The sequence below is a fragment of the Giraffa tippelskirchi genome, chromosome 4 (genome assembly GCF_054371585.1).
Source record: "Giraffa tippelskirchi isolate mGirTip1 chromosome 4, T2T-mGirTip1v1.2.pri, whole genome shotgun sequence".
NCBI lineage: Eukaryota > Metazoa > Chordata > Mammalia > Artiodactyla > Giraffidae > Giraffa > Giraffa tippelskirchi.
In genome coordinates, this window is record NC_137278.1 from 37,531,216 (window position 1) to 37,557,787 (window position 26,572).

Genomic DNA, 26,572 nt, shown 5'->3' on the forward strand with positions numbered 1-26,572 from the left:
GATCAATACCTTGTCGAATGGGCCCGGAAGTGACCGTGGAGAGAGATCGTACTTCATTTATCACTTGAGTGTGCTTCCATTTGAAACACTTTCTTATGAGAAATATTGGCCTACATTTAATGAATGTTTTACCTAGAACAGCTAAAACCTGAAGTTAGGCCCTTCTATTACATGATTTGAGATTTAGTCATTTTAATAGTAACCTGAAAGTTGTGTGAGTTAAAAGGGGCTTCCCAGGTGGCGCTAGTGAGGGGCTTCCCAGGTGGCGCTAGTGGTAAAGAAACGACCTGCCAATGCAGGAGATGTAAGGAGACGCAGGTTCGTACCCTGGGTCGGGAAGATTCCCCAGGAGGAGGGTATGGCAACCCACTCTAGTATTCTTGCCTGGAGAATCCAAAGGACAGAGGAGCCTGGCGGGCTACAGTTTATAGGGTCGCAAAGAGTCGGACACGACTGAAGTGACTTAGCACTCACGCACAGTGAGTTCAAAAGGAATTGTCAGAATTATATCTGAAATGACTGATATGCTCTAAAATTGGTACTAACTTGGCTATTGTAAGTAAAAAGAATTGAATTCTTACCTTCCTTATTGAAATTTACAACGACCTTACCCCTGGAAGAAAAACACCTTTTAAGGGAATTATGATTGCAATAGAATTGAAGCTATCTGGGAAAGTTACTCTTTGTATCCCTTTTCAAGAAGAACTGAGCAGGAGGTAGCTCCTGCTGATTAGTGTCTCTTTTTCTTGTATTTAACTTAATGCTAATTTCAGCTTCTAAAATGAAGAGCAGGTTTAAATTTAGAGTAGACTAAAAAAACTGCACAAAAAACAAACAACTATAAATAGCTTGCTGAAATTATTAGTGGGAGAGCAGACTTTAGAATCAGGACCTTTGCTATGTCTCAGGGTAGCAGAATGGTTTTCCGAAAGACATAATTTAGTTTGGAGCTGTGGGGTAATGAATTTGCAGGCCCCCGATGTGTTTGGTTTGGTAATTGTTACTGAGTGATGAAGCATTCACCTATTCAAGTACCTGGCTTTCTAGTTGCAGATCATTTCTTATCTTGTTCCAGGAAAAAGGAAGTAAAAAATATAGTACTATAAAAGAAGACATAAGATCTGGTTTAGAAAAGGTTCAGATAAGAATGGGAGGTTCAGATTTTAGGGTGGAGATTAAATGTTAGACATTTTCACACAGCCAGCATCCCCTTTCCACAGTGTTTTACTACTGAGGAAACAGGTGACGGAGCAAGAAATAAAGAACTAGTATTTGAGGCATTTCGAAGGTCCTGCTTTTAACCTGGATGAGAATTTTACATGATTCCAGGAATATCCAGAATTTATCTCCTCTTTGGTATGTGGTTCTGAAAGTTAACTGTTAAGAAGACAAGATTTGTCTTTGTTTTCTTCCCACATCTTAATTATTGAAATAAAATTTCTAGGCAGAGGAAGTGAGTGGGGATGAGATTAGATGGGAAAATTTAGAGGTTTACTTTGTGAATACCTGCTGCTTGTTAAAGGTTTTCTAAAAGATTATTTGATTTCAACATTGCAGAATGTTGAAACAGAAGAATGAGGGTAACAATTCTTTTTTGATAGCTTTTACCAATCAGAAATACTGGTAAAACTGTTATTTATCAGATTGTATTGGGATGTTAGTAAGTGTTACTGAGGAGAAAAAAGATTTTATGGTCAAATTTGAGAAGCAAATTTAAACAATGCTGAACTGGCTTTTTTTTTTTTTTAATTCAGGACTTATTGGAACATTTCATGTGCTAATAAGCGTTAAGAACCTTCCAGAGAAAAATAGTGTATCTATTTTCCAAATTTATTTTGTCTTCCTCTTATTCTTGATTATTTGGAATGCACTTTGTCCTTGATAATCTGTTTTAGCTTTGGCTTCAGTGAGAGAGTGTCAATTCACTTAAACTTCACACAGCTCTTAACAGATTTTGCTGGTGGTTTTTTTTTTTTTTTTTAGTAAATATGGGATTATACCCTTTTGCTCCAGTGGTGTATATAAGTGACATTTTCGTAAATGAGATCGTATTTAAAAGCAGATAGAGAGCTGCAATTAAAAAATATTCTGAAATGAATCCTTAAAAATTGTTTTGTAATTATACTGTGTAATGGCTTTGGGGCTATTTAAGTGATGCTGAGACTGGCTTCTATGATAAATCATAAAATTAGTGATATTGCCATATTCTTACACATACTGAGTATGAAGTAGATGTGAAAGAAAAGAATTATTGTTTAATGAGCATTTTCTCAGTTGTGTTCCCTGGAAAAGGAAAAGTTAACAGGTTCTAGTAATAAGCAGTATAAGGTGGGAAAGAGTTTTGTAACACATAAGTTTGGGCAATTCTGCTTTTGGAGATGCTCAATTAGCAAGTTTAAAGTTTTTAGGAAGTTCTACAAATAAACCTGTTAACTTTGTTTAACCCAGTATTTCTTAGACCTTTAATTATGGAGACTTTCTTTTACTGTATGCCTACTTAGCATCCTGCAATATAATGTTCTCTTTCTGTGGTTTGAGAATTTTTGACTGTACATTTTAGGTACCTAGAAAGTAGTAGAAGGTATTTGATATGTATGTATAACTGAGTCACTTTGATGTACATCAGAAATTAACACACCATTATAAAGCAACTATACTTCAATAACAAAATATTGGTAAAAGAAAAGATATTTGAAGTGATCTCTTTGTACTTGGCACTCTGCCCTTAGGAGAGACGACTAGAAGAAGGGAATTACCTTCAAGGAATTGCTGTCTGATTGAAAGGAACAGTAAATACACGTGTAGCAGGTGTGGGTGATAATAACAGTCCTTGTTCATTGCCATGTTTTAGATTGCGAGTGAAATGAATAGAAATTGAGAGACTGGTTAGGCCAGGAATGTTCCAGATGACAGGATAGGACTCTTGGTGAGGACTGCTGCCAGCTGGTAAAGAACTAGTGCATTGTGAGAGATGCCACTGATGACACATTTTACTGAACAGTGTATGAAGTCAGAAGTAATAAATTAAGAACCACTACCAGTGGGTTTGAAAGAAGAAATTGAAGTACCAGGAAAAGAGGCCAAAGAATAGTAGTTAGAGGCACAAACGTTCCAAAGTGGTATATTGCCTTAGTAGAAAGTCTGTAAGAGTAGAAAAAGGTCATTAATGTTTAATACCGCAGAGAGAGATTAATTGCATTTGGCTATAAAGAAATCATTAGAGAAGTCACACATATGAAGGTAGAAGAATTTAAGTTTGTGTTCAGGAAGAGAACATGTATACCAACAAAAGAGACAATATTGTGAAACTGAGGTCCTTGGTAGAGTTGAAAAGTTGATTTCCAACATGTAAGCTGTGAAGTTAAAACCAGGTGTTAACTGGTTGATTCATACCCTAAGCATTGTCTCTAAATTGACTGAAAGTTGAGCTAGATGATTAGATAATGAAAATTCAACCCACTGTTGTGTAGGACAGGGATGCCTGGTGTGCTGCAGTCCATGGGATTGCAAAGAGACACAACTGAGCTACTGAACTGAACTGTTGTGTAGGATCCTCATAATATTTTGATGTTAACAAAAAGTTCTATATTTACAAAATCAAGGACTCACTTATCAAGACTTACAAGTAGGAGAGGTTTGTTCAAGTAGGAGAGGTTGGTTCACGGAATAGTATGTGGAATATCTTTCTCTATTTTGAGTTATAAGGAAAGATAAGAGAGTTTATAGAGAAGTTTTAAGATGAAGAGGAACGCTTCAGTTCTACAAAGAATCTACCAGAAATGAGAAAGAAGCTGGGAAGAGAGAAATGAGGATTTAAGAGTTAGTCTAGACTCTAGACTTTAGCATAATATCGGGGTGATTTGAAAGTTAGACAAACAATGAATTAGCAGAACTGGTCAGCAGTTGGGAGGGTCTGTAGCAAAGTAGACCTCAGATGGATGGATGACCTGAAATGGATGGATTTCACTGTAGGAGTGCTCAGGGACACAGGTGAGAGCATAATGGGCCCAGAGGGGCTGACTTGGCAAGATGATGAAAAACTGTGATCTGATGTGATTGATCAGAGAGAAGCAGGAGAGATGGAATGTTGGAAGGTGTGTAAGCAAGGAATGCATGCTTTTTCTCAGGAAAGATGATGACAAAGGTAGACTGTGAGGGAGTGTATAATTAGCAATGTCAGGGTTTAAACACTGCTTAGATTCTAGGGTGTTAAATATGCAAGAGAGAAGTGTTCTGGAGCTCCGTCCAGTGGCCACAAGTATTTACAACAAAGTAGGGGACAATTCAACCAGCATTTGTAACTAGGAAAAAGATTTTGAACAGTTAACAAACAAAAAATTGAAATTTCTCTTATGTCACTCCATATAATTTTTTCTTTGTGTTTTTGGGGTTGTAGAAAATGTTGTCTCAAATATTTCATCTTTTAGAGGAATCTTACCTATAGAATGTGCCTCCATAATTATAATTTTGACTGTGTTTTATGGCAAGCATCTAGTTGGTGTGTATAACTTTAATTGCAGAATTGTTCATAATTACAAAGAGTTAGGAAAGCCTCAATAAATAGGTAAATGGCTGGGTAAAAAATGAGAAATCTATTATGCACTATTATTATTATGCAGCCACTAAATAGACTGGGGTGGATGTGTTGCACTGACATAAAAAGATCTCCAACATCTTAAGAGAAAAATATGGAACAATATGTGTATTATCACATTCATATGCTTTTCAAAAAACCTCTAAGACCATATACCTCTGAGTTTATATATGTAGAAAAATTCATATCTGAAGGTTTGGTGCAATGTGTGTGGGATTAATGGTAGTTATCTCCTGTATGAAGGTAGAAAAGAGATTTTTCACAATTCATTCTGTAGGATTTGTGTAATTTGAATCTTTAGTGACAATTTGTAACTTGTTATAAGAAAAAATTTAAAAAGAAAACAAGTGACATTGTGGATGGATTGTTTCAGAAAATATAAAATTTGGAGAAGGAATTTGAACTCTTAATACTGATAAACTCCGATGTCTAGGTTCTCATCAGAATATTGAAGCTGTCAAGTGAAAAAATATGGAAGAGCAAAATTTCTTCCTGAAACTAATGCAATATTGCAAGTCAGTTATACCTCATATAAAGGAAAATTTTTTGTTCATAAGAACCTAAATTAAACCAGACATAGAAACTTTAATAATTTGATTGGTCAGCTAAATTGCATTGTTTTCATGTCAGTACGATTGAAGAATCTTTGCCTATAACTATATTGCTTTTAACCAGGTGTGTCAAGCCTATGATCTAGGTCATGTCTGAATATCTTGTTAAGCAAGGTGCTTATAAGTGCTTTTATGTCACTGAATTTAAGTTGCCATTTTCTGAGAATGATGCTTGTAAGTGCAGCCTCTTACTTCAGTTAGGGATATATTTATTCCAGGTATATTACATTAATAAGAAATTTTCACTTTGGAAACACAAGCCGACTTGGCAGTAGAAAATCTCCTGTGCTCCATACAGCTACTACTGTTTGTGGTATTGGAACAATTACTGAAGAGCTGTGAAGAGTTGTTTTTTAGGCTTTTGTAGTTACCTTAAGCACAATTCAGAGAAGGCAATGGCACCCCATTCCAGTACTCTTGCCTGGAAAATCCCATGGATGGAGGAGCCTGGTGGGCTGCAGTCCATGGGGTCGCTAAGAGTCGGACACGACTGAGGGACTTCACTTTCACTTTTCACTTTCATGCATTGGAGAAGGAAATGGCAACCCACTCCAGTGTTCTTGCCTGGAGAATCTCAGGGATGGTGGAGCCTGCTGGGCTGCCACCTATGGGGTCGCACAGAGTCGGACATGACTGAGGTGACTTAGCAGTAGCAGTAAGCAGAATTGTTTGTTGTGAAGTTTGACAAGACAAATATCAAAGACCTGAAGTAGGGATTGCTACTCTGTCATTTTGAGTTATGAATACCTACCCTGTAAACGGCTGTAAATATGCTCTGCACGCCCAGTTGGCAAATTGTTTGCAGTTCTGTTTTCCCCAAGATTACAGATAACCCCCTAACCCGAACAAGTGGGCCAGCTGTGCTCTCAAGGGACTGGTGTGTAAATCAACAGATTCATCCTCTTTATCTTTCATTTTCCTAATGCTGGATAACTAACTTTCTTCTCCCAGCTCTGATACTTTGATCTTAGAGAATTTCTCTGTGTGTGTCATCCTTTTAATCCTTTTAGTTTCTGCCTAGTTATGCAGGGAGAAATATTGCTCCTACTACTTGCTCTATTCTACCTCTTCTCTTTTTGTTTGTTCTAGTAGTGAACCAAAACAATGACAGTAATGATTATTGGTAACAGTAGTGCTTTCTCTCTTGAGAGAAAGGCAGGTTTTGAATTGGAATTGATACATGGTATTTCATTGAATCTAAGATTCCACTTATTGGGAAATGTACCATTTTTATGTGGACCACAAAGAAAATATGAATGTCTTGAAATCAGTGTTGTCAGTATCTAAAGGCCTAGAAATTGTTATGCGGATACTTTCATAGTATCATAGGCTAAGCGATATAGTTGTCTTTACCTTAAAGCTGCGATGAATGTTAGTATTGCTAGTAGGGAATCAACAGACAATATAAAAAACATGCATACTATGTGAAACTTCCCTGGCGGTCCAGTGGATAACACTCTGTGCTTCCATTGCCGGGCGTGCAGGTTCGATCCCAGGTTGGGTAACTTAAGATCCTGCATGCTGCAGTGAAGGTCAGAGATCCTGTGTGCTGCAACTAAGACCTGGCGCAGCCAAATAAATAAAAACCTTAAGTTTGTTTGGAGAGGGATATTGGTTTAGAGAATATTTCTCTTCCTATAAAATTGTACTCAGGATCTCAGGATCCACACAATGAACTGATGTAAACCAGGGAGATTGAAGTTAGGAAAAATATCAGAGTTGAATGTTGCTGAATTACATGTCTTGAAATTAGTGAATTTAATATGACATCACTCTGAATTTTCTTTATGTATTGAGTCTATCTATAACTTGTCTTAAAAACAATGTTTTTGTTATTAACATTTAAATTGTTTTAAAAATTGGTATTTGATTATTATATTTCATCTTTACTTCTCTGAATGTATTATTTTTTTTACCATCAGAATTACATTTCTTTAAGTGAACAAACCAAACAAAAACAAGAATGTAGAAACACAGAACAGAGTATATAAAGTATACAGAAGTAGAAATGTAATGTTGTATGTGTGTGTGTGTTAGTTGCTTAGTCGTGTCCCGACTCTTTGCAACCCCGTAGACTGCAGTCCACCAGGCCCCTCTGTCCATGGGATTCTCCAGGCAAAAACACTGGAGTGGGTTGCCATTTCCTTCTCCAAAAGGAACTATAGAAAGAAAGAAAGAAAGAAAGTGATGTCTCTCTGTTGTGTCCGACTCTCTGCCACCTCATGGACTGTAGCCTACCAGGCTCCTCCATCCATGGAATTTTCCAGGCAAGAGTACTGGAGTGGGTTGCCATTTCCTTCTCCGATAATGTTGTATACATGCAACTTATTACCTCAATAAAAAAATAAATACCGCATAAATTATATTGAGGTAGAAAGAAATGCCTCAATATTACCTCAATAAAAAAATAAATCTCAGGAAAAAAAGGAATTACATTTATTTTTATTTGTAAAAAAATTTTTGGCCATGTTTCACCACACATAGGATCTTAGTTCCCCAACCATGGATCAAAGCCGCACATCCTGCGTTAGAAGTGCAGAGTTGTAATCACTGGACTGCCAGGGAAGGAATTACATTTCTTAAGGGAGAGCTGATTTAGTAGTGAATTTTTCTGAATGTGCTGCATTATTTGGATTTGGACTTCTTTAAGGCTTTCCAGAGCCCTCAGCCTGCAAAGAATTTTTGACAGTGTAATATGTCATATTAGTTAATGATTTTTAATTGAATTAGATTGTATCCTCCTTTAGCAGATTATTTAGCTGATGCTAATCACAGTGGTAGAGAGTAGGCTAGTTGAGAATGTGTGTTCTGTTAGCACATTTATATTAAAGTTTTATTTTGGGAAAATATATTTTGTGTATTGTCCATTAATGAGATAACACAGATACTTAATTGGGAATGATAGTTTTCTGTGTGTGTTTAATCTTTATCAAAGGCCAGTGACCCATGGGGGTAAAAGGGTAGAACATATAAAAGTTTGATTTACAGTTGGGTTATTATTTTAGTTTGTTCATATTTCAGATACTTTATAAAGAAACATCAGTAACAACAAAACCCCCAGACCTAATGTGGTGTTGTGGTGCTGTGCATGTGAGATGCTTGTACAGTGCCTGATAAATTAATAGATCTTCACAATTATAATTTTTCAAAATATGAATGAATATAGAATTTCTATAAGACTGTGGCCTTCTGCTACCTTTTTTGGAAAAGCTCAAATAGTTGTTTCATGTTGTTTTGGAGTTTAGTTTTAAAATGTGATTTTCTTTTTTGGGGGGGGCATGGTAGTTTGTTAGAGAAAATTGCACTGTACTCATCATGGTGTTTGGTATTCATGTTATGATGGGTTTTTTTTGGTCAAATATTAGCAATGTAATATTTCTGTATTCTGAAATGCTTTGATAAGACCAAACTCTTAAAGAAACATAGATTTTCAAATGAAATAAAAGCTGGTCATTCCAGAGTTCTGCCCCACAGAATTAATCCCCTTAAGAATCAGTGGCATTATAGTGTAAGATAGTTAGGAAAAAGGAAAGTTCTTTCATAAGTAAGCTACTTGAATTTATATTTCCTTATATTTCGATTTTCAGTTTTTATACATTTAAGCTATATCCTTGCTGGCCAAAGCACAATCATGGAAGACCTCAGAATATTTCCATGCTGCTATTCCTAAAATATGGATTTTCTTTACCTGTGTTCTATTGCCACTTTACTTTACTGGATCAGTTTATGTTGTACAAGTCCCTTTATTTATAGTTTTGCTTTTCCAAACGATTGCTCCTTTCCTATGAATTCTCAGTTCAGGTTCAGTCACTCATTTGTGTCCGACACTTTGCGACCCCATGGACTGCAGCACACCAGGCTTCCCTGTCCATCACCAACTCCTGAAGCCTACTCAGAATCATGTCCATCGAGTTGGTGATGCCATCCAACCATCTCATCCTCTGTCATCCCCTTCTCCTCCCACCTTCAATCTTTCCCAGCTTCACGGTCTTTTCAAATGAGTCAGTTCTTTGCATCAGGTGGCCAAAGTATTGGAGTTTCAGCTTCCACATCAGTCCTTCCAATGAATATTCAGGACTGATTTCCTTTAGGATGAACTGGTTGGATCTCCTTGCAGTCCAAGGAACTCTCAAGAGTCTTCTCCAACACCACAGTTCAAAAGCATCAATTCTTTGGCGCTCAGCTTTCTTTATAGTCCAACTCTCACATCCATACATGACTACTGGAAAAACCATAGCCTTGACTAGACGGACCTTTGTCGGCAAAGTAATGTCTCTGCTTTTTAATATGCTGTCTTGATTGGTTCTCGAGAGTGAGAATTCTCAAGAATTATTAATATATATTATAGTTATTTGTCCTTTACTAGAATCTGGTGAACAAGTGAGAAACCATTTCTCCTATGATGATTACATAATTTTTAGCCCATTTTTCTCTATGATTAAATGATTTAGATTGTGAGTATTCTTCACATCATTGCTATTTATAAGTTATTTATTCCTAAATGTGTTGATAGCATGGTCATTGAAAGTAAGAAAAATTATTCTGTCTGTGTAAGTTTTGTACGGTACATACGTTGCTTAAAATATTTAGTTCAGAAAATGTTTTCCTTTAAAAATAATGCACAGTGTATAGGACATAAATCCCAAATTTATTGGTTAATTTTAAAAAATAAATTTTAGTTGATAAAATGTCAATGATGAAGGTAAGTAACCAGTCTTGTAAATTTCTTTGAAAAACTACACATTTGTTTTGACGTATTTGCTTCAGTCTTTTTTATATATATAAGAATGTCCCCAATGAAAAAGTTTCCCTGCCTTTGAACAATTTGAAGTGAAGATTTGTTTTCAAAGATGGACTCAAGCTTCACCTTTTTTGCACATCTTATACATTATTATGCACATTAGGGTTTTTGTCATAACTATGCCAATTTTGATTCTCTAGTCAGAATTTTCTATTAATTATTTGTTTATTTGCAGGTATATTTGCTTACTTAAACTACCATGTTCCTCGCACAAGACGAGAAATTTTGGAGACGCTAATCAAAGGCCTTCAGCGACTGGAGTACAGAGGATACGATTCTGCTGGTATTTCCTTTAAAAAATATTATGGGTGTTACATGATTCTTGACTCTCAATAAAAAGGGTTTTTTGTTTTCGGTTACTAGACTTTTTATAATATCCATTTTGTTGTTTCTGGTAAATCTAAAATCTGAAGAATTTTTGTTTTTTATCATATTTAAAGGGTTTGTTCATTCAATTTCAACAACATTACCATTTATGTAGAGTATTGCTTCTTATGGGTCTCTTCTTGTGCTAAGAATGTTACTGTAAAAACAAGTTACCGGGGGCATTTTCATTATAGAACAGTGTTTTTGAAGGCCTTACTCTATAAATTTGTTTTTCTTTCCTATAACTTGTAATTTCTTTTTCTCCATGGATTCTATGCTTCTGGCATGTGATCTTGCCCAAGATTCTATCTTACATAAATGACAAAGCAAAGAAAAGTAACTTTTTGTCAACTTTATGTTCTACTCCAACTCCTTCCCTTAATCATATCGGGGTCCCCAAGACCATCTCCAGTTTCAGTGATTCCCTCGGAGCACTCAGCATATAGTTGTACTCATGGCTACAGTTTATTATAGCAAAAGAATAAAAAGCAAAATTAACAAAGAGAAAAGGTACATGGGGCGAAGTCTGGAGGAAGCCAGGCATAAGCTTCAGAATTCTCTCCCTGTGGAGTCACCACACGTGCTTAATTCCCCCAGCGAGTTGGACAACATGTGAAAATGTGTACCAGGAAAGCTCATTACTAACTCTGTGCTCAAGATTGTCACTGTGGGCTGGTCATGTAGATACCTGGTGCCTAACATGTACCGACATTTCAGGCTCTTTTAAGGGAAGTGGATGTTCAGCGTAAGCCACATTGTTTGCTCCAACAGTATAGGTGCAGTAAGCCATTCTTAATCAGTTAACGTGGTGGGAACCCTCTTGAAATACAAGTTCACAGATGCCAGCCAAGGACCAGCTTTGCAAGCAGGCCTTTCTAAGATAGCAGTTTTGGGCCTGCCATATTAACTCTTTACTGTACACTCAACATTGCCCTATGTAATGGGCATTTATCTTCCATGACTCTTCCTCAACTAACGGAAAGTCAATTCCTCAACTCCTTTGTTCTTCAAATTCTCTTTTCCTTCGCCTCTGACAACATATCTTCTCATTCTCTTCCTAACTCGCTGATTATTTCTTTTTTGTCTGCTTTAGAGGCTACTTTTCTTTCACCTATTACTTATTTTAATGTTCCTCAAAATATTGGGTTGGCCAAAAAGTTCATTTGGGTTTTTCCATAACATCCTGTGGAGAAACTTGAATGAACTTTTTGGCTAACTCAGTGTTTTCCTGAGTCCTCTTGTCTTATTTTGTATCTTTGTGCGTGAGCTCTGACTTCATCAACCTCCTGTATGTTGGTGACTTACAATCCATATGTACTTCCCATGTTGCACACCTGTTTTTCCGGCTACCTCCTAGAAATTTTTCCCTGGACAAACCACGATATTGTAAACATTACATGTTCAGGATTGAACTGAATACATTCCAGTTCTCATCCGTGTCTTACTCTATCCTTTCTCTCTTCCTTTTACCAACAGCCAGTCATTCAGCAAGTCCTTTGAGCCTGGGAGGTGCTTTCTCTCGTTACCTTCAGTCAGTTCTGCTTTTCAGTACACCCATCACTTCATGACCATTGTGTAGCTCAGGCCTTCCTCATTTTTGCTTTGCTGTAGCAGTAACTTCTGACAGCAGGTTTCTTCTTTCCTGTTTCTCTCCTCCAATTTTTGCGCTGTTTTCGAAGAGGTTTTTCTAAACTTCTTTGCCATGTCATTTCTCTGCTTGAAACAACTCAGTGGTTTTCCAGTACCTCTAGAGTAACTTTTTCAAATTTTGTAGGAACTTCAGTAGAATCTTGAGAGCTGTGTGTCTTGACATCCCTTCCTTACCCTGCTTCTAAGGTGGTGCCAGTCTTCTGTGTATCTCCATTGTGCTGCAGTTGCAACCTGTAGTACTTTTATTATAGCCACATAACTTTTATTATATTAAAACCACACTGTATGGTAATTATTTTTTCCTTGTCTGTCTTGTCAGTAGACTATTGAGAAATTTAAGAACAGGAACTGAATTTTCTTCATTTTTGTCTCTAGTGGCCATCATGGTTCTTGACATACAGTACGTTTTCAGTAAATTTTGAATTGATAAGTAAATGAATTAATCGGATGAAAAAAAAAGTATTTTTCACTTATAAGTTCTGCCTTACGGTCATAGTTTCTAAGTAGTAGCCAATTTCTAAATCTTGCTTTTCTACCTCTGGATGATTCAGGTGTGGGAATAGACGGAGGCAATGATAAAGATTGGGAAGCCAATGCCTGCAAAATCCAGCTCATTAAGAAGAAAGGAAAAGTTAAGGCACTGGATGAAGAAGTTCACAGTAATGTACTTAGTTTGTTTTTGTCCCCCTTCCTCTTTTCTTCCTTCTTCTCCCTTCCTTACCAAATTATTTTTCCTCCCATATTTTGGGACCCATTTTAAGAATAGTGATTCTTAAAGTTGAAGGGAGGGAAGAAAAGTAGTTTTGATACTGTTTGTACTGCTTTTAATATACCTTTGTTTCAGAAATGGTATTAACTAGGGAGGGAAATAGCCATCATTCCTGAGGAAGGGCCTTTCATAACTCAAAAGGTATTTTTAGTAGTGCCCTTATTCACATGGCTTCAACTTGGTGATTGTCTTCACTTTGGACTAAAATGCTGAGTTTAGATATATCATCAGTCTGGATGTTGCACCTTTTAGTAGGTCTGATACAATCAGGTAACTATCATATTTTTACCTCATGATTTTCTTACTTCCCGAGCATAAAGTAGTTGCCAGAGATACATGTTCTATCATACAGGGTATATTTTACAGTATTTATTCATTATTTTATGCTTATACATTTTATTTTTTCACAGAAAACTTGAAAACAAAGCAAATACTTTGAAGTAAATTGATTGAAAAATCATATAAAAAAATCCTGCACAAAATCCAGGAAACAGTAGGTTGTTTATATACCTGCTCAAACGGATGTCATTGTTATCATTAAGGAGAACAGTGGATTTAGTCATCTTTAATTTTTGCATAAGCCAGACATTCAGTTTTGTGGTGCAATTGATGCTTGAACAACATGGGTGTGAACTGTGCAGGTTCATTTATATGGAGTTTTTTTTTTTTCCAGTAGTAAACACTACAGTGCTACACCATCCATGGTTGATTAAATCTGTGGAGGTGGAACCTTGGATCCAGAAGCTGGCCATAAGTTACATGTAGGTTTTTGACTGCTCAGTGAGTCAGCATCCCTAACCCTCTGTGTTGTTCAAGGGTCGACTGTACCCATTTAACAAATTATGACAGTATTTATTTTGAATCTGTTGTGGATAAGATTAGCTTGAAATAAAGCAGACACCCAAACAGCTACACTTCAAAAACTATGGTTATAAATATTTGGTCTACTGTGTGTACTGCATCCTGTTTACCAGGCTGAATATAGTAGATTTTATAGGAGAGGACAAACAGATTGGTTTAAGATTCAGAGGAGAGCTAGTTCCCACAAGTTGGGGAAGCTAAGTATATGTAAGGATTGGCTGCTAATTATATTTGGGCAGTGAAGGTGAGAAGGGAGGACCTTCTGAGTAGATTAGCTTGGGTCAAAGTAAGAATAGGGAAGGCAAGTTTGATGGAATGGTAGATAGCTTTTAAAGCTGCATTGTTGGTCAGTGAGTATGGGAGGCTGGAAAGGAAGATAGTGACCAGAATCACCATCTCTGAATGTCATCATATTGAAACATGTTCCCTCCTGCAGGAATGTGATCCCTTTTCTGGAATGGTCACTTTCAGACAGAGCTGGCGAATTTGTACCTGATGAGTCCGTTGGGAGAGCAGTCTGGCTCTCTCTAAATGGGAGATGCCTATCCCTTATGGCCAGGCACTTCCACTTGTGGGCATGTACTCAAAAGAAACACTGTGACAAGGAGACACGACAATGAGATGGCATTGCAGCAAAGTTTTGAAGCAACCTCAATGTCCACCAGCTAGGGGATTGGGAGAATAAGTTGTATGTGACAGTGAATGACCATATGTAGCTTTTGGAAGGTGTGTACCAGATCTGGCTCTGCTTTCTGAGAACCTAATATTGGAGTGAAAAAAACCCAAAACCTGTGGAAGGGTGTGTACAGTATTGTGCTATTAAAAAAAAGAACACTATAATTTATAGTTGTATTAGCACAATACAAGTTTGAAGGCACAAGTGGGAAAGCTCTTGTGACTCCTTTGGGGAGGAAAGGAATGAAGTAGGGTATAAAGGAGGCACCAATTGCTTTTTTTTTTTTTTACATTTCAGGACTTAAATAGATCTAAAGCATAAATGGCTAGAAATTAACATTTGTTAATTTGGAGTGTGTTGTTTGGATATTTGTGGTGTTTATTTTGTTATTGCCAGCAAGTGTTAGTGTTTAACCTCTTAAGACAAAAGGGAAGGAAGACATCTCAAAGAAGGTCATTAGACTGGTTATTGGTAGCTTCTGACTTTGATAATACTTGCTGACATTTGTTGCTTTCTGTGTCCCAGACACTTGACTGAATGCCTTCTGTATAGTCCTCATTGTAACTATGGAGTAGGTAAAATTATCTTCCTCATTTGCAGATGAGGAAATTGAAGCTCAGAGGAGCAGGTACTGACTTGAGATGGTGTCAACAGTAAAGCCAGTGAGGTTTGGGAGCAGAGGAAAGGCAGAAGAGGACTGCTATCCTAGAGTGTGACAACAACTAAAGATTTTTTTAGTATTTTATATCTTAAAGCTGTAAAGCATAAATGATTATATTAATATGTTAACATTTGTTCTCTGGGTGTAGGTATTTAGGTGTTTCATTATTACCAGCAAATTAAATATGTTTGGACTATTAAAGAAAAAAAAGAAAGATGACATCTGAGAAAAGGTACACAGAGGACAAAGAGCCTTGGGAGTGAATGTAGAGGGAAGAGAGAAGATGCAAGAAAGGAAGTGATTGAGGCATTCCAGCTCAGAAAGGTGGGCACAGGTAGAGAGTTAGCCTTCATAGGGGTTAAGGGCAAAAGAAAAGCTGATTTAAACAGTTATGAGTTGAAAGAAAGCTGAGTAAGGTAGAGATTGAGGGACTATGTAAAATTGAGTCTTAAGGAGAGTACAAAAGATGTCATGAGCTGTTGGGGAATTGAATGAGCTCTCAGTTTAATTAATAAGGAACATGGGTACATGTTCCTTAAATGGCAGCCGTGAAATAGGTTTGGTAATTACTATGAACTTGAAATAGATTCAGTGAACAGAATTTTGTGACCTTCAGCGTTGCTTGGCAGCTTGGGGTGTGGGGGGAGAGAAAATTGATTGTAATGATATCTAGACTTAAGGTTTAATGAGGAGCTTTAGAGTGGAGTAACAGTGAATAGAAACAGTCAGGATTGGAGCCATGATTAATCTATAAAACCTGAAATACTACTTGTGGGGAATTTGTGTCTTGTTGTAGCAATGATTTTTTCTTATTAGGCCTTAAATAATGTTCCTTTGGCAACAGTGTACTAGGTATGGTAATTACCTTGAATTTGAAATGGGTTCATTTTATAGACTCTTGTTACTTTCTCTGATGTACTTTCTCTTGCCAGTATGTGGGGGACATACTGCTTTCAATTACAGTTAACCTTAATCCAAAAAAGCTAGTTACATGTTTTCATTGCTTAAGTAGTAATAAACCGTGATCCTTACTTTCCTGGAGGTCATTTATCAGGTTGCCTTAATTATTTAGAACACTGTTAAATCAGAAAAGACATTGATGATTTTTCTCCATTGATTGATTGAGCTAGCCAGCAAAAATTCAAGTATCTGCTCTGTATAGCTTAGTGCTTAGGATTCAAAGATAATAAGACAAGCTCCTCCTTTTCGTAGAACTTAAATTCTGGTAGAAGCCAGGTTGACAACATGTCAAATGTTGTAATAGTACAGCAGAGTGTACACTGTGGTTTTAATCTTAAGCTCTGGAGGCAGCCAGTCTTGGCTTCAAATTCTGTCTCTGCTTCCTACAGCTATGACCTAGGGCAGGTTTTGTGACCTCGTGAGCCTGTTTCTTCATCTATAAAATGGGGACAGTTATACCTAATAGTATGTAATTGTATTGTGAGGATTCAGTAACAGAATGAATATCTATTGAGTTCCTGTTATATACCAGCCATTGTTCTAGGCCCTGAGGACAGAGAACAAGATAAGCAAAGTCCCTGCCTAGATGAAACTTACTGTCTAGTGAGAGAGCCAGGCAACAAATAAATACATAATATCAGGTAGAGATCAGTGCTATAAATGACAAGTATGGTAGAGGTGACATTTGAGCAGAGATTGTGTGATTGTCTATAGGAGGGAATTCTAGGCAGAGGAAACACCAAGTGCATAGATTGTGTGTGGGCTTGGCCTGCTTGCAGCTGGAAGTCAGTGGGGTTGGAGCTCAGTAAGTGAGGAGTAGAGTGCAGGAGATGAGGCTAGAGAGGAGGCTGATGGCTAGGGCACAGAGAGTCTTCAGAACAATGGATTTTGCTATGTTTATTGGGAAGCCATTGGAACATTTTGCATAGGGAGTGACGTGATCTAACTTCTGCTTTGAATGGATCACTTTGGCTAGATTGTACAGAAGGAAGACTGGACACAGGGGCACCAGTTAGGATTCTGTTTAGTCCAGTGTAGAGATGATGGTCAGAGTGTTAGAAATAGAGTGAGGAGGTGTCTGTAGTACCTCATACAGGGTAAATTCTCCATAAATGTTAGCTGTTGTTATTTGTAACAGGTGCATTGAGAGCTTTGAGGAGTGACTGGAGAGGTTTGGGAGATGAGGATGGAAAGGGGATGGAAAGGTAGGTGGGGGCCAGATGGTGAAGGGCCTTGTATATTGTGAAAAGGTGTTGGGGCTTTATCTTGAGAGAAAATAGTTTTTGAGTTGTGTGTTAGAATTTGAGAATCTATGTATAATAAATCCCTGACCAGGTTTAGGATGATTCATATGGGTAACTAGGGATGCAAACCATATTTTAAGTAATTGGAAGTCTATTCAAGGATTTTAAGCATTGTTTCTTGATCAGATTTGTATTTTAGAATGACCTTTGATTAGCCAGGGTAAAACCCACAAAGACTGTATATTAAACGACATGGACTTTCCTGTTCAGACTTCTCAGCAGTTTGCTCTTAATTTCGACCTAATTTGATAAGCCTTGTTATCTGCTTCCTTACCCAAATGAATTTTATATGTAGGCAATTAAAAGGGGACATTCTTAGTGTATACTGGAACTCTTTTTTTTTTTTCTTTCCCCTGGAAGAAGCAAAAAGAGTTCATAGGGAGAAGGAATTAGAGTACCTGCTTTTTAAAACAGAGGCGCACCAGCCTATAAGCTTATGCTTTCATAGTGTTGCTTTGTTCTCAAGGACTGTTCTTTGATTTTGGAAACTCTTCATAATTGCAGTTTATGGTGTGTGATACAGGCAATTCATTGGGGACCAAAAAACATTGTGGTCATAAGGTTGTGTGGCACTGAGAAAATGAATTTTTTTAACATGATACTAATTAAAATTATACTAATTTTTTTTCAAAGAAAGGATTAAATAAGATTTTTAAAGATCACATGAACGCTTTTGACCATAAGTTTGAAAATTTTCAAATTTGCAGAAAAATTGAAAGAATAGTACATTAATCATCCATATACTTCATCTATTTTTACTAGTTGTCAACATTTTGTCACATTTGCTTTGTCTCTTTGTACACACTTTTGGGGTTGTTGTTGGAACCATTTATCCTAGATGTTTCAGCTGCATTAACTCCTCTAAGTCTTTTAATTACTGTTTGAATAAGCCTGATCTTCAGTTTTAATAATTGTATATTCCAGGTGAACATTCTGTAATAATTTAAATACAGCTTATAGCATTTTCCCTACAGTTTGATTTAATATTGGAATTTTTTATTTTATCTTCTTCAGAACAACAAGATATGGATTTGGATATAGAATTTGATGTACACCTTGGAATAGCTCATACCCGTTGGGCAACACATGGTGAACCGAATCCTGTCAATAGCCATCCCCAGCGGTCTGATAAAAATAATGGTATGGACATATTGTACACACTTTGGAATGTTTGTATTTTGGAAGCCAGTAGGTAGCACACAGATACATGTATCACAGATAACTGGATGTCATAGCAATTAGTCTGTAATTATGTAAGTGTGTGTTTCTAAAAAGTAAGGACCTAGCAGATTGTTTTGTCCCCTAAGTCTCCTAAGAGACTTCTCCTTTCCTCCCCTTTCTTCCTTGCAGTTTACTCTTGTTATTTGTACTATTGAGTTTCCTACAGTCTAAATCTTGCTAATGGCATACATCCTGTGGTGTCATTTAACATGATTCATGATTCTCTATGTCTAAATACTTCTATAAAGAGAAGGTTCTCCATGTTAACAGCTTGATTGCCCAGATGTAGAGATTGTCTAGGAAAGGCAGGATAAATGTTCAATTTTTCCCCTGTTGTTTACCATTTTTCAAATGAAGTGGTTCTAATGGTCCAAGATGAACAGACTTCTTCATTGTTATTATAAATTCATGGATTTAAAATATTTCATTTCAAAACACTGAAGTAGTTATCTATATTGATGCACAAAATTTCCCATCTTTAGTCACTGGGAGCTTCTTTAGGTTGACTTCTGAGTACTTTTGATGTGATCCAAGTAGGTCCAGTAGTCTTTGTTATTTTGGTAGTTGAAGATATTGCAGGTTTTTCTAATCCTGCCCCAAACTTGAAATCAGCCAGTTCTCTAAGAAACCTTAGTACCTTTCAGTGGGAACAATACTTAAAGACTCTAAGCCTGGGTATCACAGTGGCTGCGGTGGTGGATGTGGAGCAGATGCTGGAAGTAGGGGTACCTCTTACAGTGAGAGGTGTACTGGCATACAATGAGAGCTACGGTCTGAGGGAGTGGGCGTGGCAACCACTGAAACACAGCACTCTCTGTTCCCTCTTCTCCTGGGGCCTTGTTTCTCTCCTCTGCCAGCTGCGGTGGGTGAGCACCTTTGCTGCAGGAAAAGGAAAAGGAATGTATTGAAGGAAAGCATTGAAGAAGACCACCAAAGGAGTAGTAGAAACCCTGTCTTTCATAACTCCTGGGACACAGAGTCTTCCAGCAGTGTTAGTGATGGGAGCAGTGATAGCAACAGCATCAGTAAGCCAGACAGGGCCAGTGGGCCTGAAAGCAGCTTAAACCACCTCATCACCAGTCCAGCCCACAGCATCTCCAGCCTGTGCTGAGCAGTCCATGCTGTGCCAAAGCCCTTACTTCCACAACAACCAGACCCTGGAGGAGGCCCACTTTCATAGACAACAGCACTGAGAATGGCTTCCCATGTAATGTGCCGGCAGTTTCTTGCCTTACGTGAAGGAACAGTTCTGTGCATGTTTGATATTTCAACTTAAGTGTTTTAAAAAGTTGCACAAAAAAATGCCTGTTGGTTTCTCAATCAGTATTTGAAATAACAGGTTAACAGGCAGTTGTTTACTTGTGGTTTTGCTGCACTATTATGATTTCAGAAACTTTTTTTTTTTTTTTACTTCTCTTTTTTTAAATTAGTTTATTTATCTATTTTTTAACTTTACAAGATTGTATTTGTTTTGCCATACATTGACATGAATCCACCATGGGTGTACATGTCTTCACCTTCCAGAACCCCCCTCCCACCTCCCTCCCCATCCCATCCCTCCAGGTCATCCCGGTGCACCAGCCCCGAGCACCCTGTATCATGCATCGAACCTGAACTGGCGATTCGTTTCACATATGATAATTTACATGCTTCAAAGCCATTCCCCCATATCATCCTGCCCTCGCCCTCTCCCATAGAGTCCATAATACTATTCTATTTATCTGTGTCTCTTTTGATGTCTCGCATACAGGGTTATCTTTACCAATTAACTAAATACCATATATATGAGTTAGTATACTGTATTGGTGTTTTTCTTTCTGGCTTACTTCACTCTGTATAATAGGCTCCAGTTTCATCCACCTCATTAGAACTGATTCGAATGTATTCTTTTTAATGGCTGCGTAATATTCCATTGTGTATATGTACCACAGCTTCCTTATCCATTCGTCTGCTGATGGGCATCTAAACTGCTTCCATGTCCTGGCTATTATAAACAGTGCTGCGATAAAGATTGGGGTACACATGTCTCTTTCAATTCAGAAAGATTTTGAAGCAGTTTTTTTATAGAATGCTTTTGAGTGTGGGTATCAGGGTAACCATAGGAGGAAATCTCATCTGCATGTTGAATCCATTGTTTGTCCAGTTCAGATTGGTTTCTATATAGACCTGTCAGTTAGAAATTCTACTTTATGTTAAAAAGGCCTTTAAAAAATGTGAGAGCTTCAGTTTTTAAAATTCAGTACACTAGAAAAGGGGGTGCTTCCCAGGTGGTGCTAGTGGTAAAGAACTCACCTGCCAATGCAGGTTGACGTAAGAGGCATGGGTTCGATCTCTGGTTGGGGAAGATCCCCTGGAGGAGGGTGTGGCAACCCACTCTAGTATTCTTGCCTGGAGAATTCCATGGACAGAGGAGCCTGGTGGGCTACAGTCCTTGGGGTCGCAAAGAGTCAGACATGAATGAAGCGACTTAAGCACAGCACAGCAAGCTAGATAGAAAAGACTATCTAGTTTCTAAAAAAAAAAAAAAGAAAAACTAAGTTTTTTCCCAGAATATAGAAAGCTTGATTTAGTTTTGCACTGAGATTAATTGCTATACTACTTCTTAGTATGCAGATGTTCTGTTGAAAGTACTCTTTCCTCTGCAGTAGGAGAATAATCAGATCCAAATTAAACTATGTAATAAGCACCCTCTCTGATAACTGTCTTCTCTCTTTATTATTTATTTGTATTTCCAGAGAGGTCTTTCAGACACTTGGATACCCAGATAACTTGTTACCATTATTCCTCCAGAGCCTACATCACACTGCTCAGTTCTGACAGTCGAGAAATATATAATGAATTTTTGTCTTACAAATTTATCCAACAGTAGCTTATGTGATCTCATTGATAGTTCCACCTTGTAGTCTCAAGAATTAAGGCATGGGCCTCCCTGATGGTCCAGTGGTTAAGAATTCACCTTGCAGTGCAGGGGATACAGGTTTGTTCCCTCGTCTGGGAAGATCCCACACGGTGCAGGGCAGCTAAGCCTGTGCGCCACAGCTACTGAGCGCACGTGCTCTAGGGCCCATGCTCCACAGTAAGAGAAGCCACTGCGATGAGAACCCTGTGCACTGCAGCCAGAGAGGAGCCCCCCTCTCGCTGCAACTACAGAAAAGCCTGAGCAACAACAAAAACGCAGCTCAGCCAGAAAATTAAAAACAACAACAAAATCTAAAAATGAATTAAGGCATTGGTGAAGGCTGGCAAAGTGTAAGCTGTCTGAACTGATGTCTGAAAGCAGAAGTACTGTGAAATTATTGGAGAAGGATTCACTTTATGCTTCAAGTAAGCCCCAGCAGGAACTAGAGGGCCACATCCTACCACTGAACCTGGAAAAACGGATGCAGCATAGAAACAGATGAGTAGAGGCATCTCTAGAAGAAAGTGTTTATTTAGAGACAGATTGTTCCCATGTCATTTAGTCATACTAGAGAGCCACCCAAGTTTGAATAACTTAAGGCATCTGTGAGTCTTCTTCCTCAGTGACAAACTGTCTGAATGAAGAGCCAGGATGGGTCAAGTTACCTGCTCAGGAGAGGGGGGACAACCTGCCGTTGTATGTGGAGGAAAGTGCCTTAGAGTCTACCTGAGTCCTCCTGTCACTCACCCTCCTCTGCACTGTGAGTCTGCACTGCACACACAGCAGATCTGAGGAGCATGGATAGCTCTAGAAGGGAACTTTCCTCCTTGTGAAGATTTGAGAAGGATATGGGGGCAGAATGAGATTTTTTCACGTGACAGAACTAGAGGTAGAAGATGAGGGTAAACTACGTACCCCCTTTTCATGGTTGGTTTGTTCCTGTAAATGGGTAGGGTTGAAAGGTCGGTTACTTGAAGTAGAAATGTAGAGTTGTGAGGGAAAGGTTCACAGGCTTGTGCTTATGGAGTGGATGGTTTGTGCAAGAATTTTTTTTTTTTATTTTACTACCACCTCCCAAGTTCTAAAATCATCTGTTTGACAAAGATTTTAAATCTTAATGGATTTGATGGCAGGGAGTATGGAAAGGATACATTGCTAATATTTTATCTAACAAAAAAGCAAACAACTAAGTACTGTAAGAATACAAGCTGTCTGAGCTCTCAGATACACGTGTACACAACACAATTCAGAAATACCCCAGAGGACCCCTGCAGGCTTAATGGATGGCAGCCTTCTGAAACGGGTATTAACAAGAACATGGAAAACTCAAGAAAAGACATTTTCTTTTATTTCCTACCCAGCTGAAAGAAATGAAAGATGAAACCATCACTGAAACAAAACAGTTTTTTTCCCAAATAAGTGCAGTTTTATAAAGTGCTAGGCTAGAATGAATTCTTTAAATTTTAAACTTTATTCTTTGAATTTTCTGTTAAACATAAGAAATCACGTCCATCCCATCCTGCTTGTTTTCTGCAGTCTTAGAAGCCTGAGATACATTTCTATTATGAGGCTACTTGATAGTAAATGGGCACCTTTTAAAACTTCTGTTAGTTCAAGCTATAACACTGTGTTCTTATATATTTGTGCTGCAAAAAAAAAAACAAACCTGTAAACCAGGGAAGTGCTTATTGCACCTAGGCCTTTTCAGTGGGCAGAGCTAAGAGATACACACACACACACGTGTGTATGCATAAATTTAAAGAGAAAATACAGATAATTTTACACTAACGCTTCCAATTCAAATCCAGGGCTATACGGTTTTTATTTTACCTCATTGATTTATATGTTTCCTGTCAATAGCACTTAAAAACTTAGTTCTTAACCCCAGCAACATACTTATATGATCTATCAAATGATACATGTGCAACAGAATCATAATGCCAACACTGCCACAACAGTATGTTTATTGTTTTTTGTTAATTTCTTTTGTACATAAGGGATATCTCTCTAGGGATGTATAATCAAATTACTGAATTTTGGAGTCACTTGGACTAATCCTTCTGTATGTGGTTGTGCTGCTAGCTGGGTACAGCATTCTGTTAATATATTTTATTTTAAATTTTAGGGATTGATTTTCTTAAACAGTTTTTATTTAAAATATTTGCATAGTTCTCTGAGGTCACACCTATAAAAAAGACATACTAAAATAAGTCTAGCTTCTGTCTTATTTCCTCTTTGTTATTTCATCTCTTCCTGTATATAAGCATTTAACAAAATTTTTAGTGTCTGTTCTTCCATGGTTTTTAAAAATAAGTGAATACCTACATAAGTATATATGTATAAATATACATATGTATGTGTGTATGTATATACAGTGGAAGTGACAAATAAATTTAAGGGACTAGATCTGATAGAGTGCCTGATGAACTATGGACAGAGGTTCGTGACATTGTACAGGAGACAGGGATCAAGACCATCCCCATGGAAAAGAAATGCAAAAAAGCAAAATGGCTGTCTGAGGAGGCCTTACAAATAGCTGGGAAAAGAGAAGCGAAAAGCAAAGGAGAAAAGGAAAGATATTCCCATCTGAATGCAGAGTTCCGAAGAATAGCAAGGAGAGATAAGAAAGCCTTCCTCAGCGATCAATGCAAAGAAATAGAGGAAAACAACAGAATGGGAAAGACTAGAGATCTCTTCAAGAAAATTAGAGACACCAAGGGAACATTTCATGCAAAGATGGGCTCGATAAAGGACAGAAATGGTATGGACCTTAACGAAGATATTAAGAAGAGGTGGCAAGAATACACAGAAAACTGTACAAAAAAGATCTTCACGACCCAGATAATCACGATGGTGTGATCACTCACCTAGAGCCAGACATCATGGACTGTGAAGTCAAGTGGGCATTAGAAAGCATCACCACGAACAACGCTAGTGGAGGTGATGGAATTCCAGTTGAGCTATTTCAAGTCCTGAAAGATGATGCTGTGAAAGTGCTGCACTCAATATGCCAGCAAATCTGGAAAACTCAGCAGTGGCCACAGGACTGGAAAAGGTCAGTTTTCATTCCAATCCCAAAGAAAGGCAATGCCAAAGAATGCTCAAACTACCGCACAATTGCACTCATCTCACACGCTAGTAAAGTAATGCTCAAAATTCTCCAAGCCAGGCTTCAGCAATACGTGAACTGTGAACTTCCAGATGTTCAACCTGGTTTTAGAAAAGGCAGAGGAACCAGAGATCAAATTGCCAACATCTGCTGGATCATCGAAAAAGCAAGAGAGTTCCAGAAAAACATCTATTTCTGCTTTATTGATTATGCCAAAGCCTTTGTGTGGATCACAATAAACTGTGGAAAATTCTGAAAGAGATGGGAATACCAGACCATCTGACCTGTCTCTTGAGAAACCTGTATGCAGGTCAGGAAGCAACAGTTAGAACTGGACATGGAACAACAGACTGGTTCCAAATAGGAAAAGGAGTACGTCAAGGCTGTATATTGGCACCCTGCTTATTTAACTTATATGCAGAATACATCATGAGAAACGCTGGGCTGGAAGAAACACAAGCTGGAATCAAGATTGCTGGGAGAAATATCAATAACCTCAGATACGCAGATGACACCACCCTTATGGCAGAAAGTGAAGAAGAACTAAAGAGCTTCTTGATGAAAATGAAAGAGGAGAGTGAAAAAGTTGACTTAAAGCTCAACGTTCAGAAAACTAAGATCATGGTATCTGGTCCCATCACTTCATGGGAAATAGATGGGGAAACAGTGTCAGACTTAATTTTTTGGGGCTCCAAAATACTGCAGATGGTGATTGCAGCCATGAAATTAGAAGATGCTTACTCCTTGGAAGGAAAGTTATGACCAACCTAGATAGCATATTAAAAAGCAGAGACATTACCTTGCCAACAAAGGTCCGTCTAGTCAAGGCTATGGTTTTTCCAGTGGTCACGTATGGATGTGAGAGTTGGACAGTGAAGAAAGCTGAGCACCGAAGAATTGATGCTTTTGAACTGTGGTGTTGGAGAAGAGTCTTGAGAGTCCCTTGGACTGCAAGGAGATCCAACCAGTCCATCCTAAAGGAGATCAGTCCTGGGTGTTCATTGGAAGGACTGATGTTGAAGCTGAAACTCCAATACTTTGGCCACCTCATGTGAAGAGTTGACTCATTGGAAAAGACCCTAATGCTGGGAAGGATTGGGGCCAGGAGGAGAAGGCGACGACAGAGGATGAGATTCTTGGATGGCATCACTGACTCGATGGACATGGGTTTGGGTAAACTTCGGGAGTTGGTGATGGACAAGGAAGCCTGGCGTGCTGCGATTCATGGGGTCGCAAAGAGTCGGACACAACTGAGCGACTGAACTGAACTGATGTATATATATATCCCTTTGAGGTAAGATTTTTGTAATTTAATTCAGAAGCCACCTTTTTTAGGTTTTCTTACTTCACATAATTATTGGATTGGATTAGAAAGCTAACTACTGAAATTTTCAACACTGACAATCTTTATAAAAGATTCATGAAAATGTATATCTATAATTATATTTTGAGAATTTGGCTTTAACTTCAGGCTTTATATCAGCTATTTATGATTCTCGGTGTTCTAGCATTTTTTAAAGTTTTTATAGTATTATTTTGTGGTATCTTAATCGAGTGACATGTTTATTTTATCATTTGGTGTGTAATGCATTCAGTTCAAGCTCATTTAATGTAAGACCAGAATATTAGATCTTTAAATATATTTTCATAGTTATCAAATGTTATCAAAATAAAATTTTGATAATTTGATATAAAGTTGAATTTAATGGTAATTTCTCTCCTGACTTACATGAACTTTGAATAATAAATCCACAGTAGTAGTCTTTACATACACTCTAAGTGGCTAAAAATAATGTTGTCAATTCTTGATTTCACATTCTTAACATTTTTGAAAGTTATTTACATGTTCAAAAATATGAATGAAAATTATCCCACTATCATCTGTATTTGATCTCAGAATTTTCTGGACCTCAGGTAAATAAACTATAGACCTGAATAACTGTTTTTTTCTTGCTAAGTTCTATAACTTTATTTTTGAACTCATTTAGTGTAAACTTGATAAAGCCTTTCTCTTTAAACTTTGGATTGTTTTATGCATAAGAATGAGTGAACAAAGAAGTGAGAATATAGTTAGTTCAGCCCTTTCATTT

General features: G+C 37.7%; 1 protein-coding gene and 2 long non-coding RNA genes across 8 annotated transcripts in view; 2 read left to right on the forward strand and 1 right to left on the reverse strand.

Moving 5' to 3' along the window:
* The window catches only part of GFPT1 (glutamine--fructose-6-phosphate transaminase 1), a 71,431-nt gene that overhangs the window by 775 nt on the left and 44,084 nt on the right, over window positions 1–26,572 (forward strand). For 2 of the 6 annotated variants that reach the window (XM_081594565.1, XM_081594566.1), the window contains exons 2-4: window positions 10,182–10,289; window positions 12,574–12,686; window positions 18,268–18,393. In XM_081594565.1, the coding sequence (XP_081450691.1) occupies window positions 18,279–18,393 (115 nt within the window). In that variant the 5' untranslated portion in view covers window positions 10,182–10,289; window positions 12,574–12,686; window positions 18,268–18,278. Of the gene's footprint in view, window positions 1–10,181; window positions 10,290–12,573; window positions 15,314–18,267; window positions 18,394–26,572 lie in introns of those variants that run through there. The other 4 variants (XM_081594562.1, XM_081594564.1, XM_081594567.1 and 1 more) reach the window with 3 other exon arrangements.
* On the forward strand, window positions 487–7,617 carry LOC145546766 (uncharacterized). Its single transcript, XR_014083245.1, has 2 exons — window positions 487–5,319; window positions 7,478–7,617. It is a non-coding gene; the product is annotated as an uncharacterized LOC145546766 (long non-coding RNA).
* The window catches only part of LOC145546765 (uncharacterized), a 43,102-nt gene continuing 34,757 nt past the window's right edge, over window positions 18,228–26,572 (reverse strand). Inside the window, exons 2-3 of the long non-coding RNA XR_014083244.1 lie at window positions 20,767–20,985; window positions 18,228–19,353 (exon numbers count right to left, since the gene is read on the reverse strand). This is a non-coding gene — a long non-coding RNA (uncharacterized LOC145546765). The remainder of the gene's footprint in view (window positions 19,354–20,766; window positions 20,986–26,572) is intronic.